This window comes from Lacerta agilis, chromosome 7 (genome assembly GCF_009819535.1).
Source record: "Lacerta agilis isolate rLacAgi1 chromosome 7, rLacAgi1.pri, whole genome shotgun sequence".
NCBI lineage: Eukaryota > Metazoa > Chordata > Lepidosauria > Squamata > Lacertidae > Lacerta > Lacerta agilis.
In genome coordinates this window covers 30,792,336-30,808,279 of record NC_046318.1, presented here as the reverse complement: position 1 = coordinate 30,808,279, position 15,944 = coordinate 30,792,336, and the positions used below count along the sequence as shown (strand labels likewise).

General features: G+C 42.8%; 1 protein-coding gene across 1 annotated transcript; it reads left to right on the top strand.

Annotated features, from left to right (window-relative positions):
* Nucleotides 1-1,974: 1,974 nt before the first annotated feature.
* On the top strand, nt 1,975-14,714 carry KCNG2 (potassium voltage-gated channel modifier subfamily G member 2). The gene is made up of 2 exons (XM_033154759.1): nt 1,975-2,824; nt 13,122-14,714. The coding sequence occupies exons 1-2, from the start codon at nt 2,069-2,071 to the stop codon at nt 13,944-13,946; spliced, it is 1,581 nt and encodes a 526-aa protein (XP_033010650.1). The 5' UTR covers nt 1,975-2,068; the 3' UTR covers nt 13,947-14,714.
* The last annotated feature ends 1,230 nt before the right edge of the window (nt 14,715-15,944 follow it).

Here is a 15,944-nt window from a genome sequence, read left to right as displayed (position 1 = left end):
AATGGAAAGATGGCACCCACATATTTAGCTCTGAATATTTTATCTTAGAAGAAGCACGCAATTGTGTTGACAGTGCCCTTTCCTAATGTAAGTTGTCTGGACTTGTTTGTTCTTCATGCACTTTGCAGTTATGACACTTGCTGTTTCCACTCCACTTGTGCTCTGCATTGTGTGGCTTAATTGGTCTGGGGCAGCTTTTTGTCTCTTCATTAATACATTTATGTTGTCACAGTGACTAAACATTATTTCGTCTTGTGTAGTTTAAGCAAGTTTAGGTAAACATTCTTGTTTAGATAATTTGATTAAATTACTTTAAATGCTTAAAACATTTTTAGTACACGTATAAATAATATTTTTTAAAGTAAAGAATACACAATATAATAAATCATATTCCACAGACATACATCGGTATATCTCACTAGTTAATGGATGGTTAGAGTACCTTTTGTCATTGTAGATGAGCTTTAAGGACCACTTACTTATGGCAAGTGGTGACTGCAACCCGGCATGATCACAGTCCGAGCCAGGGACAAACTTTGGGTCCCACACGGCCTTGGGGGGGGGGGACAACACTCCCTTCTCCTCTGGCCATGTGTGTTGCTGGGGCATGCATTTGAATGGATCTATCATGGGCAAGCAAAGGGGTGTGGTTTGCATTGTGGACCTGAGTGAAGACTTCACTAGTCTTCACTTGGGTCTGCTCACAAGGCATTTAAAGAAGCATCAGTGTGGTATAGTGGTTAAGAGCAGTGGACTCGTAATCTGGTGAACCGGGTTCGATTCCCCGCTCCTCCACATGGAACTGCTGGGTGACCTTGGGCTAGTCACACTTCTTTGAAGCCTCTCAGCCTCACTCACTTTGTCGTGGGGGAGGAGGGGAAAGGAGACTGTTAGCTGCTTTGAGACTCCTTAGGGTAGTGATAAAGCGGGATATCAAATCCAAACTCCTCCTCCTCTTCTTCTTCATCACCCAGTCACCAGCTCAGTTGGACCTGGATTCCCTACCCTCCCATCCTATGTAGCATATGGTCCTGCCTGAAGGTGAGCGGGCAGGTCCTTCATAAGACCTTGCTATGGAAATAGTTGGTTGCATATTCAGAACCAGGGAGAAATTTGTCTGCAGACAAATTGGGCCTGTCTGGCAGTTTTGCCTACCTCATGGCGGGTATCCTTGGGCTGGATCCTTAATCTAGGAGGGGGGAGCTGGGAGCCCACCCACTCCGGCTTCAGGTAATTGGGGTTAACCCATTAAAGGGGTCCAGGTGGAGGTACTCTCCAGATGTCCAAAAGGATGCCGATGGGCCATAGAAACACCCCCCCCCCCGCTGAATGATGGTCTTAGAGGGATCACCCCTATTGGATGTATGTCACATAGAGATTCTTAACCCAGGACAGACCCTGCAAAATATTAAACCAGCAGTCGGGCTGAATGATTCAGGATACAGTGGTACCTCTGGTTATGAACTTAATTTGTTCCGGAGGTCTGTTCTTAACCTGAGGTACCACTTTAGCTAATGGGACCTCCCACTGCCACCATGAGATTTCTGTCCTCATCCTGAGGTAAAGTTCTTAATCCGAGGTACTACTTCCGGGTTAGCGGAGTCTGTAACCAGAGGTGTTTGTAACCCAAGGTACCACTGTACATACCCATTGCCTATGTCAAAGCCTACTTACATTTGTAATCAATAAAGTTGTGGTCTATTTGAACCCAAGATGTTTGTGCAGTGTGTCTATTGTATCATCCCATGCTTTGGACCTCACTGGCCACAGATCTCCTGCACCTGATCCCGCAAGCTTCTTTTGCAAATGATGTGTCATTGCTTATTTTATGTGCTACATTCAGTTGTTCAAAGATCCTGTTTTCCTTTTCTCTAAGGGCAATAGGAAGTTGGAATGATCTCAGCAGAGTTGCTCAAAGTTTTAAGAAATGCAAATGAGATTTGTTTTGTCATATAAAAATGCTAACTCTGCCACTCTTGCTTTATTTTTAGATTGGCCTTTTGTGTCCCCACCAGTCAAGAACCTACCATTTCTTTGAATAGGCTAGACACCCTCATGAACGTAACAAATGTATCAGGAAATGGCACTGCTCCCCGGGCCCACCGATCCCGAATTCACTTCATATTCTTACAACAACTTGGAGACATTTTGCGAAGTGCAGGCAAAGAAAGGATTCTTCTACAAAAAAGCCACACTTCTGCGTCCTGGGGAAGACTTGTGTTGCTTTGCTCACCGGGAGGACCGAACTGGGTATGTGATCATCAATGTAGGTGGCATCAAATACAGAATCCCTTGGACCACATTAGAGAATTGCCCCTTGACCAGGCTTGTGAAGTTAAAATCGTGTAACAACTATGAAGAGATCATGGATATCTGTGATGACTATGATGTCAATTGCAACGAGTATTTCTTTGACCGCAACCCATGTGCCTTCAGGATCATCATGACTTTTGTGACAGCTGGGAAGCTCAGGCTCCTGAGAGAAATGTGTGCCCTCTCTTTCCAAGATGAGCTGGTTTACTGGGGGATAGAAGAGGAACACCTGGAGTGGTGCTGTAAAAAAAGGCTGCGACAAAAAGAGGAAGAGATGGCGGAGGCTGCACTCTTTGAAGAGGAAATGCTAGCTAGTGAAGAGCCACAGTGTGCCTTCGAGGACAGTAGCCGTTTGCAGTTCTGCATGAGAAAGCTCAGGGATATGGTGGAAAATCCTCACTCGGGGATCCCTGGAAAGATCTTTGCTTGCATATCCGTTTCCTTTGTTGCCATCACTGCGGTTAGTCTCTGTATTAGCACCATGCCAGATCTCAGAGAAGAAGAAGAACGGGTAAGTGAACAGAAATGCATTTTATAAAAAGTAATGATGCTGAAAATAACATAATGTGCTGGTGAAGTTTCCACCTCATCCCCAGCATACATCCTGATAAGTTCATGTTTGGTGCACCAGCTTCTGTTTTCTATGGGTGAAACCTAGTACATTATTATGGAGGTACTAAATTTCAAAAATTAGTTTGGGCAGATGTCTCCCAAAGTTCTGCTGCCCAGCTGTTGTTCTTGTATTGCAACCTTTGGTTGGATCAAAAGGTTCTCTTCCAGTGACAGAAAGAGCTTTGAGAAATTAAAATGCCATCTATGTAAGCAGAGTTGACCGAGACTTGCTCCTTGATCCAAAGCGTGTCTGCTCAGGCTGCATACACACAACAGTTTATTCTAGAATCAGTGGAGACTGAATACTTGCATGTGTACAAAATTCTGACAAGTTTTCAGTGAGTTGTTGTTTTTCAGAATTCTTACTTAAAATCTTACAAAATTTAATATGCTGTTAGACCTTTGAAATATCCCCTTCTAAATTGCTTACAAAGTTTGCCGCTTCCATTAGCACAAAAAGACCACACATTTGGTAAGTTTAAAATGGTTTACTTACAAACTCTTCAAAGTTCAGATTTCATAGGCTTTCCTATACAGCAGCAAGTAAAGACAGGCAGTATAACTTAGGTTCCAGAATGGTAAGAGTTTCTAAATTATTTGTATAGAAACACAAAGATGGCTTGCTTAAGCCAAGCGGTCTGAGATTGGAGCATCCCGCTTAGACCTCCTTACTGGTAAGGTTCACAGGGCAGAAGGGTGGTGGAAAGTGGGAGAACAAAGAGTTTGGTAGCCCTTCCTCTCAATGTGAGCGGATGTGACCTGGCTAAGCCTAGCAGGACAGCTTGCTTTATGGACTTAACCCCTTCGTGCATTGATTAGAGTTAAGCATGTTGGTTATATGAGGCTGATTTATCCAACACATACAGCCTGAAGCACTCCAGAGGTGATTATGTCCTCGGGCAGTGGCTGCTGACAAAGTTTCAAAAAGTAATTTCAGGATAAAACAAATTGTCTATGATAATAAGCTGGTATAAAAATGTAACATCCTTGAAGCAGCATATTATTGTAACTGATGGTGGCAAGCAACAAAGGGCAAATAGTTAATTAATTAGAGCAGTGGTAAACTGCTTATTGATATGCCAGGGCAAAGCATAAAATGGAACATCATTTTACCACATATATCAAAATCCTAACCTTTTGCTGCCATACTACAAAGGTTTGATTTTCAGGAGTCTGATTCTGCTGTAAAGGGGCAGCTGGTGGCAGAATCTCGTGTAACTGCAGATCCAGCAGCAACCATTGGCTTGTTGTCCTGTGAAAGTGGGGGCAAGGCTCCTTTGGTTTTTCAGACCCATGGCAGCCATCTAATACTTAAGGTGGTTTTGGGAAACTAATAGAAGAGATAGGCACATCTTAATACTTTTAACCAACTAAACAACTTCCTGCCTACTTCACTTGATTAATAATAATGGCTTGCTTTTAACTGTCTTCTGGCCACTATTTTACACAGCTGACAAAAAATTAAATGTATTTATTTGTCTGTCTGGTTGTTTTTTACTAGTTCAGTACATCTTTTCAATATGCAAGTTCTGATACCTTTTTTTTACCAAAATGATTGGGCTTTGATTACCCGTTGCTTTTCAAGAAATACTGACCTCTGCATATGGTTCTGAATAGCGGAGAGAAAGAAGAAATTTGGTTAACAAAAGAAACTCTGCATTTAATGTACACCAATTCCTCCCCCAAACTAAGGCCAAAAAAGAAAGAAAGAAGAAGCTGCCTAGCTGGCCTATTACTTATGCAGAGAAAGGTACTGTGTGCCCATATCAACGTTTTTATTATAATGGGAACGGTGCTGTTTAAGTAACATCTGTGTAAAGGAGCCTCGCTGCTAGATTCTCTTCTCAACTTACAAGTGAAAAACTGTTGCAATTAATGAAATTTTAATAGGAATATGTGGTTCAGTAGTCTTGAATTGGACACCGTGTTAGAGGAGGAAGATTTGTAGGTATTAACCATTATAACTCATACAAAGAACTTGATACTGTCAGATTTTTTAATTTTAATTTTAATTTTTTTGCATTATACACATACTTTATTATACTTCTTGTTTTCCTGTTTTCTGCAGCAGCCATGGTAGGAGATGCATATGAAAACAAGTACTCTGTTTTAAGAACTGGGAGCTAGAAGCCTTACTTCATAAAACAAGCACAAACCTTGTTTCACATCCAACTGGCAATTTGACTAAAATGGTTTCTGTTGTTTATATATCATTTTGATATGTAATCTACTGTAACTAAGTGAAGCAGTTTAGGCTATAATTTTAGGATCCAAAAAGTCAGAACTCTGTGCCCTAGTAAGTCATATGAATATGTGGAAACTGCCTTCAGCTAAGCCAAACATTTGGCTCATGTAAACCTGCACTGTTGTCACTGTCTGGGACCCAGCTCTCTAATGTAGTTCTCTAGCCATGCGATGTGTACAAAACTGCAAATACGGGGTGAAGTGTCCATAAGAATGTGTATATTAGTGAAAATAGCATCCAAAATACATTATTTAGGGGGAATTAAATACAAACGTGTATGTTGGGATAAATTCTCATGCAAATGCTGGTGAATTTTCATCAGGACTTGAAAAAAAATCACAAATGGATGTTGAAATTTGGAGAATTGAACCTAAGGTTCAAAAAATGAGAAACTGTTATAATCGTGCATCCCTACCTTCTTCGTCTGTTTTGGTAAACCATACCTACAAAAATAATAGGAAGTGCTAAAGTACCTTTTACCATAACTAATAAAGCACAGTAAAGCTGGGACATAGTGCTATAAAGACTTGTGAGAATATTGCACCCAGGCTAATATGCATTTAGCAATTGCCAACGTGTGGAAGCACTTCCGTCAAACTGCAACCTTGCAAAGAAAATGGCACCCTAACATTTTAGGCAATTGGTTGCTTCATAACCTTTGCTGAGAAAGCTCCTGTCAATTTGTGTCTTTTAAATGCTAGTGCTGGAAGTAACAGAAGAGCAGGGTGGAGGGAATGCCTTTGCCAGTATTGGCACAGAAGAACGAACCAAAGCCAAAGCTCGCTCCAGTTGTATGTTTTCAGTCAAAATGATTGGTTGCTGCTTAGTTTCATGCAGTAGGTCACTCATGAGCCAGATGACTCACTTGAAACAGACTGTATCTAAGAGGAAATGTTAGGCTTCTAGTTCACTGGCAGGAAGCATGGCTTAGAGCCTCATCCTTCCGGCTTCAGCAAACACTCCTGGATACAAATTAAACTACAGAGGGTACCACAGATATCCAGGACACTTTGCCATCTTGAAATTGGAAACTTGATTTTAACGGAGAGATATTGCCGAAGTGTGGTTTTACTGATTTGATACCGCTTCCCCACAAAGCATTTGTGATCTTTGACACGTAGATCTTGATGGCTGGATTGATTAAATTCTCCTCCCTCGAGTGGAAGAACCTGCATAGCTGTCCATAGCTTAATTGCATCCAGATGGGGTTTCCTTGAAAGCTTTTTGTCAATAAGTAATCCTAGGTATTTAAATCTATGTACTTGCTCAAGTGTATGACCATCTAATGTCTAATGTCCACTTGGACTCGGTAACCCTCTTGCCGAATATGGCAACCTTAGTTTTGGCATATTTAACTTTTAGGTGTTCTTTTTTACACAGTTTGCCAAATTTGACCAGCATCCTTCTGAGTCCAGTTTTGTTCAAAGAGAGCAGGACTAGGCCATCAGCGTAATGCAAAATAGACACTTCACTAGTTTTACTGTACAGAACTAAAGTCCATGAGAGCAAATGTTTTTCTGATATGGGTTTGTTGACCATGTTCACAGTAGTTCTATCTTGCATTCACTTCAATTTTCTAATTCTCCTCCGTTCGAGCCTTTAAATATGAACATAATTATATGCCCACATCAACACTTGTCACAGTTTCACAGATATAATCTTTGAGCAGGATTCAACTAATGAGTCCTGTCGGGCAGAACCCACATACAAGGACTACTGCTTGCTCAACAGGGCTTTCCCTGCCTCTCCTCCCCCATGTGCTTCCCAAAATCAACTCTATGGGCGTTGGGAGAACCACCAGAATGACACACACGGAGAGGAGGTTGGAGATTGTTCTGACAGGCAAGCCAAAACATTTGCCCTGACAGAAGGGTCACCTTAGTGTGGCGATGAGTTCCTTCTTTTGCATTCTTCTCATCATACATACAAAATGGCACAGTGTCATTTTTAAACATGAATTGTGAAAATGATGTATATACCTATACATCTTTCTTTGACTAGAAAAAAATGGAGTTGGAGACTGGGGTCATTGCGTGGCAATTTCCCTCCCCCCCCCCCCCGTAGGAAATAATGACACTTGATACGTAATATAGGTTTAATGGGCGTAAAGGCCACAACTTTATTGGTTACGGATGTTGAGTGGTATTGGCTTAGGCATTGGACCCTAACCGACTATATCCGACCCCAAGCTGTGTGTTGGAAGTCCGGGAAGGGTTAACCACCAGGAAGGAGCCCCAGTGATGCCTATTTACTGGAACTCCCCCTGTGATCACCGTTACGGGCGTGCCTTAGGCCCTAACCTCCCTAGGCTTCGGACAGGGCCACGCCCCCAGAAACCTTTAACGGAATACCCTTCAAATGAGGGGCAGGTGATGGCGCTACCTCCCCTTCTCACCTTCTCACCTCTATTGATGTTTTCCAATGCCTAACCGCCAAACCAAGAGTTGTGATGAATTGCTACAAGGTAGGTGGGGGGAAAACCCCCTTGGCTAGCCCTAGTGGGGAAAAGCCCTACCAGGCCCCTCGGCCAACCGAGGCGACCAACTGAAGTCCATAGCAAGGTCAAGAGCTAACCTAAAGGGCGGGTGGGCGGGAGAATCGATGCAGCTAGGGGCTGGGCCGAAAGAGAGAGGATTGCTGCCGTCTCCTGCTTAAAGGGAAGCAGGACACGCCCCCCCCCCGCCGACTGGATTGGTTGGCCTTTGGGCGATGCGGGAGGAATCCAGCCAACCGCACAGGGGTGACGCCCGCAACGCCACCTCCTGTGCATGCGCGGAAGTAGTTTTGTAGCTTGACAAGAGACAATGGGATTGTGGGGCTGCCATGTTCTGAACTTATCCTAGCAGACAAATATTGCAGTTGCCTAGAATTCCTGTGCAGTTGTACAAGCCTGCCAATTTTTTTTTTTTTAATCATATAATGAAGAAGGGACAATGGAAGGGACAGTGGTTACAAAAAGAACAACTGTGTATGAGGAGCAGGGTCATGTGGGCTGGTCCTTTTCTCAATTCCCCATGCGTGTGTGCTGGAGCGGGTGGTGCTGCCATGTGTGGGGATGTTGGGGATGGGATGGCCCATGCACCCCTGCTCTCCTTACCAGCAGGAATGCCTGCATAGTGCTATTGAGTGACCCAAATCTCACAAAAAGCTAGTACTTCTTGGTAAGTTGCATGGTTTCGTGCAAATAAAGTGGAGCACCAATAGTGGCAAATCACAGGATGCTGTAGTGCTTCTGTCCCTCCTTGTGTCTGTTATAAGGAGCAGATTATCATCTTCTGATGCGGAGACCTATGCAGGCTGACCACAGAATCACAGAACTGCTGCAATTAGTTTGAGGGAGAAAGAGGAGTGGTGACAAGACTCCACAGCAGAATCTTCTTTGTTCCTATATCAGCTGCAGTTCTACTTACTGTGAAAGATATCAGAAAACTTCATATTGCAGGATTTTACTGGTGACTCTTAGTGTGTATATGAGCTCTGTTCAGCTCTCGGTATCACCTTTATTGAGGACCAGGTGTTTTACTCTGAATGGATTAAGGGGATTTTATTTTTATTTTTTACTGCTGTATCCAGTCATTATATTATTGGCTCTTGTGTTGCTGTTCAAATGGAAAAAAAAAAAACATTCTGAGTAGGATTAAACATAGTTGTTGGGAGAAAGCAAAGGCACAAAAAATGTGGAGGTGTTCTCTGACAAATGCTTTCGTTATATATATAGGTGTTCTCTGACAAATGCTTTCGTTATATAAGAACGCCTATATACAGTAGAGCTCTGGCGTATTTTTCAGATGTTATGACTATGCACACACAAGTGTTGACCCGTGAAAGTTGAGTAGATTTCACCTGCTCACTATATTTTGCCCATTTTCATGTGCATGCACACATTCACTTCTGTCGTATTTGTACACATATCTTGCAGTTATGGAGAAAGTGCTATGCCTGCCACAGATCTTCTCATAAGGAAGAATGATTAAAAAATAAATCACCAGGCACCTCCATTCATGCTTTCTTCTGAACATATACAGGTTAGGGAATCTCCTCACAACCCTCCCAGGTGCATTCATTGTCCATGAGTTTGACATCTCAAAAGTACTAGAGCTATACTATATTGAGGCAGTGAGGAGGTGGAACTCAGCTTGGAGCTATTTATTATATTTTGTAGGGGCTCCCTTGGGTAATTACCCCTTCATCCCTCTCCTGTTATATATTTTGTTGACCTCCGGGGATGTCTGAATATCACTAACCTTTGCAGAGCCCTCCGCAGCAGAGTCTAGCTTAGGATTCTCAAATTTAAAGCGAATGTTTGTTATATCAGATAACAAATATTGTGTATTAACACAAACTCCAACATCCTGTAAAATGTTCAGAGTAAGCACCTGGAAAGTTCTGGCTTTAGAATAGATTCAGGCCGACCAAGTCAGGAGGTCACAATTCTTTTGTACAAAATGTAGTATGAATGTAAGGCAAGTGGATATAAACCCAAATCCAAGCTCTACAAAATATACAGTGGAATCTCATGTTATGTACCGGCCTCCTTGCAAACGCTTCAGGTTACGAGCTTTGCTAACCCAGAAGTAGATGCTCCCGGATGCGAACTTTGCCCTGGGATGCGAGCGGAAGTCATGTGCCGGCAGCAGCGGGAGGTGCCATTAGCGAAAGTGCGGATCGTGTTATAAGCGGTTTCGGCTTAAGAATGGACCTCCGGAATGAATTAAGTTCATAACCGGAGGTACCACTGTACTTCAGCAGGGGAGAATTCCACCCTTCTCTGAAATATTCTTTATTATATGTCCTCAACTGACCTGACCTGAAATGAAACTGAAATTAGGATATGATACAGGTGATTGCGGGTCCATATATTTTTCAGTAGTTGAACAAATTCTTTCCTTTTTTCTGTAAGTAAAAGGTGTTGGGATGGTAATAGAGAACTTTCAGCTCTTATACTGATAGAAATAAACTTTGGTAATTCAACACCTTTTCTATAAGTAAAATCTAATACTTTATTTGGAGCTTGATATTTGGCATATAACCATGATGCAGGCACAACTGCCTGTTTCTGCTGACATATTTGCCTTTCTGCTGACATATTTGCGACATAGCTATGTGCAATATGTGTCAAGTTTGTTCTTTTGTGCTGCCAAAACTGTCATAACAACATTGCTGGCAACTACTAAGCACATCAAGTTACTTCAGAGATACCTGGCCATGTGGTAATTGAAATGGCTTTATTATCCTGCTAAACAAAACATACACTGGTTACTATTTCCTTTGGTATCAGGTCTCCCATGGTGTGGGCACATTAGTATTATTTGTATACAGTATTATCTGTACATTCAAATGTGGTGCCATTGCCCCCACGTGGTGAGTTTTTGGGACAAGGACTTCAACCACCTGACACTAAATGGAACCATCCCTGGAAATAAGTCCAGAACCACTGCAGGAACATGACCCATCTCCCACAGGAGGACACTATGGTCAATGATACCAACAGCTGATGAGAGAACTAAGAGCAACAGAGTTGTACTCCTCCTGGGCCTCTCCTGATAAAGGCCATTCATCAGGGCAACCAAGACCAATTCAGTCCCAAACCTAAGTCTGAACCCAGATTGGGATAGGTATAGATCAGGGTGGCCCAACCTCTAAGTGGGCCGCAATAATACTTCGCCATGGGAACTCATGGGCTGCACACTGCTTTGTTGTGCAGCAGGAGGGAGGCAAAAAATTTACACCTTCCCCAGCCCTCACGCTTACAAAGCTGGTTAGTGAGGTGCTGGGCTTTGGGAAGGAGTTGCAAGGCTCTGGCAGGGTCCTAGCGTGATCCTGTGTCTTTCCCAAAACTGGGAATGTGCTAAATAGGCTTTGGGAAGGAAGGACTGTAGGACCCTGTCAGCGCCCTCATGCCTCCTTCCCAAAGCCCAGCACCTTGCTTACCCCTGCTTTGCAAAGGCAGCATGAGGGCTGAGGGAGCATCAGATGTTGCCAAGGGCCATCAAAAAAGGCCTCAAAAACCACACGCATGGGACCATCTTGGAGACAAATCAGTTTCCTCCAGGAATGCCTGCCGCTGTGGCTCCATGACCATCCCAACTACCTTCTCTTCGCTTGTGACCTTGCGGTAGTTGTTAAATACCTATCAAGTTCAGAGCATTTTTTTCAGGAGTGGTCACACCACAGCTTCATACAAAGACACCATACCCTGGGCACACCCAGTAATGCCCTCCCCCAGCATCTTAGCTCACCCACAGGGTAGAGAGCTTTATTGTTGAGATACAAGAAAGTATTAACTCTGCAGTTCAGTCTGATATCCCTGTTTGTAGAGGATAAGACTATTAGTGGCTTCTACTCATGATGGTTGTACAACCTCCAGCATCCAAAGTAGTATGCCTCTGAAGACCAATTGCTGGGTACCATGAGTTGAGACTGCTATTGGCCTTGTGCCCTGCTGATGGGCTTCCCATGGTCAGCTGCAGTGAAAGTAGGATGAAAGTAGGTATTTCATCCAATCCAGCAGGGCTCATTTTATATTCTTAAAATACATGCATCTTTCTTCACCTGAGGCAGAATAACAATATATTATGTGAAATTGGTAAGTGAAAACAACTCATGCTTATCATCCTGATAAACAGTATCTGTCATACAATCTATTTACTTTCTGGGGGTGATTAACATTCCTAGGGAAGTTAATAGCAAAAAAGCTAACAGTGAATTGCAGCTATATTTGGAAGTGGGAGAGCAATCACAGAAAAAATCATCGTTATTATTCTTCATTGGTGCTTAAGTGCTGTGAAGGTGAGTTTGTTTGTTGCGTTTCGAACGAGAGAATTGTTCGTCTTCTAGTAAGGAACTGATAATCACTCATTCAAGCAAGGTTTTGCCCCAGAGATAAAATAAAATAGCAGTGATTAGTTTTAATTTATATATTGGAGGGGAAATTGTTCTGTAAAACAGAACTTATGTTTTGTTCTCATAGAGAAGCACTCTTTAATACAGCAGCACTTTTTAGTACAGGATAGTTGTTCTCAGCTTTTTTGCAGAGGGTCAGGACTCATGCATGAACTGTGCCCAGTCTCTTGCCTGGACATAAAACTCACCATTTCTATGTGCTACTTTGACAATGCTTTATCTCTCATCTGTGGGATTTTGACCTGTGGAAATAGCTGCTATAAAGATATGTAAGGATTCAGCAGGGGGTCTTATCAACACTAAGGGTTAGAATGTTACCGCTTCCCCCCCCCCAATGGGGGCAGGTAGAACTTTTCTAAAAATAAAGCATTACCACCAAGACTAAATCCTGAAAATGTAGAGCTTGCAATAAGGGCTTGCAATAAAGAAGGCGGAGCATCTCTTTGGGGACGAGGTCATTGCATTTTCAAGATGCACTTGGCTTTCTAATTACAGTTTTAATTCTACAGGAAATTGCTTGTGTATGACATTCAAAGAACATGCATATGCACTGGCATAGCATGGACTTCTCTGTGAATGTAGCAACCGACAACAAATAATGTTGCTAGCTAGGATTCTATATGTGCTGAAATGGAAAGAAGAAGTAGTTCCAACCAAAGAAGAATGGACAAATGATAATAATGAATTATGCAGAACTGGCAAAATTAACAGACTCTAATGATGAGTGTTTTATGGAAGAATGGATGCCTTTATTGGACTGTTTAAAGAAATACTATATATAGTATGATGTACTTGTGAGCAGGATTTGAGCTATGAGTAACAGAAGTAAGTAGATTATATTATTGTGGTTATGATTTGATAGATAGAAGATAGGCTGCAGCAGAAGGGGAGAAACAATAACTCCATGGTAAATGGGGTGGGACGTCGACAAAAATGTCAAAATTGTGTTTTGACTGTATACGTTAAAAACGTTGAAACTTAATAAAATAGAATTGGAAATGTTGTTGCTGTGCTACGTGACTCTTTTAATTTTCTGTCTTCCACACAGGGTGAATGTTCCCAGAAGTGCCATGACATCTTTGTTCTGGAGACGGTCTGTGTGGCTTGGTTTTCCTTTGAGTTCGTCTTGCGCTCCATCCAGGCAGAGAGCAAATGCGCCTTCTTGAAGACTCCGCTCAACATTATAGACATCTTGGCCATCTTGCCTTTCTACATCTCTTTGATTATAGATACAGCCTCTACCAAAAACACTGACAAACCTGGGGGTAGTGGCGGCAGCAGCGGCGTTGGAAACAAGTACTTGGAGAGAGTGGGCCTCGTCCTCCGCACCTTGCGAGCCCTCCGTATCCTGTATGTCATGCGGTTGGCCAGGCATTCACTGGGGCTGCAGACCCTAGGGCTTACTGTACGCCGTTGCACGCGGGAATTTGGGCTCCTGGTCCTCTTCCTTTGTGTCGCTATGGCACTCTTCTCCCCACTGGTTTACTTGGCGGAGAGTGAATTGGGAGCCAAACATGAATTCACCAGTGTCCCCAGCAGTTACTGGTGGGCTGTCATATCCATGACAACTGTTGGCTATGGCGACATGGTACCTCGTAGCATTCCCGGGCAAGTGGTCGCCCTGAGCAGCATCTTGAGTGGCATTTTGCTAATGGCTTTCCCTGTCACGTCCATATTCCACACTTTTTCCCGCTCGTACATCGAGCTTAAAGAGCAACAGCAGAGAGCTGCTAGCAGACAGTTCCATCAGGTGGAAGAAAGCACCAGAACTCTGAACGAGGACAGTTCCCATGAAGGAGATGACACATGTTCACAAGAGGTTGATGCAGAGGTGGTTCACACACAGACTGAACAGGGAACTAAGAGTTGCTGACTCTAGTGAAACTGAAGTATTGTAGGAACTTCATGGGAACGAGGGCAAGTGGATATTTGTCATATCTGAAACAGCCCCTGAACTGCCCATATCAGGGTACTCAGCCAAACACAGTGTTGGAGAAAGACTGCCCTTTTAAGCATTGGCTTAAGTGACCAATCCTGTTTCTTAAAATAATACTGAAGACAATTCATCTGCAGCATCCTTAGAACACAAGATACTTTTCAGCACTCAGAGTGATCTTGAAGGAACAGCAGTTTAAAAGACAGGTTTCCACTGTGCACATAGGGGGAATAACACTGCTAAAAGTTGTGTGTATGTTTTTGAATAAACGCTCCAAATTCAGGGTAAAGTACATGTGCCATAGGACTGGGAGCAAGCGATAGATTGCACAAGAACATTTTTTCCTAAACCCTTTACCACAGGTGGTTTCATGGTTTTGTAAAAAGTCATGGAGTATTGCACAGAAAGGGTTAAAGGTAAATTTGAAAGTATGGGGACAAAAGGCCATTTCTGACAAAAGCTACCCCTAGTTTACCTCTCTGTTTCATTTTTTCTTCAATAGAATGAAAATCAATAACCACAATTCTGGCTGCCTGCTGACAGGTCTGACGTGTGCTTTAGCTCTTTATGCATTATTTAATAAAACATGCAGATTTACCACAGTAAGCTTTTGCATCCTAGCTTGGATGGCAGACGTATACAATATGTTCCTTTTTGCTCAGATTTGAATGTATATTGTTTTAAAATGATGCTGTCTACTTCCAACGGTTGGTATCTTATTGCACTTCTCAGGATGTGGCACCCATTGGTGCCAAGATTTTCAAAACTGAAGAAAACATATCTAAGAAAGGTCAGTGTCTGGTTGGAGGACATTTAGTTTCCTCCCATCATCCACGAATAACTAAGAGGCAGGGTGGGCCCCCCCCCCCAGTACATACAGTTTGTGAACATAGGTGAGGAGGTAGGAAAAAGAACAGAGAGGTGATACTACATACTGTATAGCAGGGGTGGTTTGTAGTGTATTTGAGTGCAGCCCATATTCCCCCCCCCCCGGGGTAAGTAGGAATGCCAAAAACTCCCATTTGTGTGTATGAGAGCTGTTTTCCCAATGCCTAATTGCCCCACCAGGATGGGGGACACCTGGTGGGAGAACGCGAGAAGGATGAGGCAGGAGGGGAGAGAGATTAGGTATGTGGATGTGAATAGAGGGATAGGGCAAGGGATGCAAGAGGGAAAGCGGATGGGCTGGCTCTTCCCATTTTTGGCTCCAACCCCTCCTGTTGCCTGCTCAGCCCTTGGGGAAATAAAGGTTCCCCATCCCCGATGTAATAGGAACAGTAAAGACAAGTGATGCAGTATTACTATTATTTATTAAATTTATTAGTAGCTTTCTTGCCATGGCAAATCAAAGCAACAATTTTAAGCAAAAAACGAACACATGCCTACATTAAATTAAATTAAATTAATAAAAGAAAATTAAAAAAACCTTTCTGATTTTTTTTTAAGTAGATAAACGCTGTAGGTAATTAAAAGCCAAAGGCGTAATGAAAAAGGAATGTTTTTGCCTGGTGCCTAAAGACATGTAATGATGGTCCCAGGTGAGCCTTCCTGGGGAGAGCATTCCACAAGTGAGGAGCCACTACTGAAAAGGGCATACAGTTCTCATGGTGCAGAGGACAGCATATGAAAAAGCTGAACTTTCGACATTGTGAAGATGCACAGAGAAGAAGCACAAGGCTTTTTGCTTCCTGTATCCTCAGTGATATGCAACAGCTGCTGTTATGATGTAGAACAAAGTCTCTGAAAGAAGTTGTGCTCTAGTAGGATTGAGAAATCTCTCTCTCTCTCTCTCTCTCTCTCTCTCTCTCTCTCTCTCTCTCTCTCACACACACACACACACACACACACACACACACCCCAGCCACAAAATCAACAGAATATTCATTTCTCACCACAGGGTTGGTTACATGTGGAGCATGCAAACAATTTATTCAT

Coding starts and splice junctions, on each gene's coding strand:
- KCNG2 (XM_033154759.1), top strand. CDS start 2,069: ATGTATCAGGAAATGGCACTGCTCCCCGGGCCCACCGATCCCGAATTC. Junction 2,825..13,121: donor TCAGAGAAGAAGAAGAACGG/GTAAGTGAACAG, acceptor TCTTCCACACAG/GGTGAATGTTCCCAGAAGTG.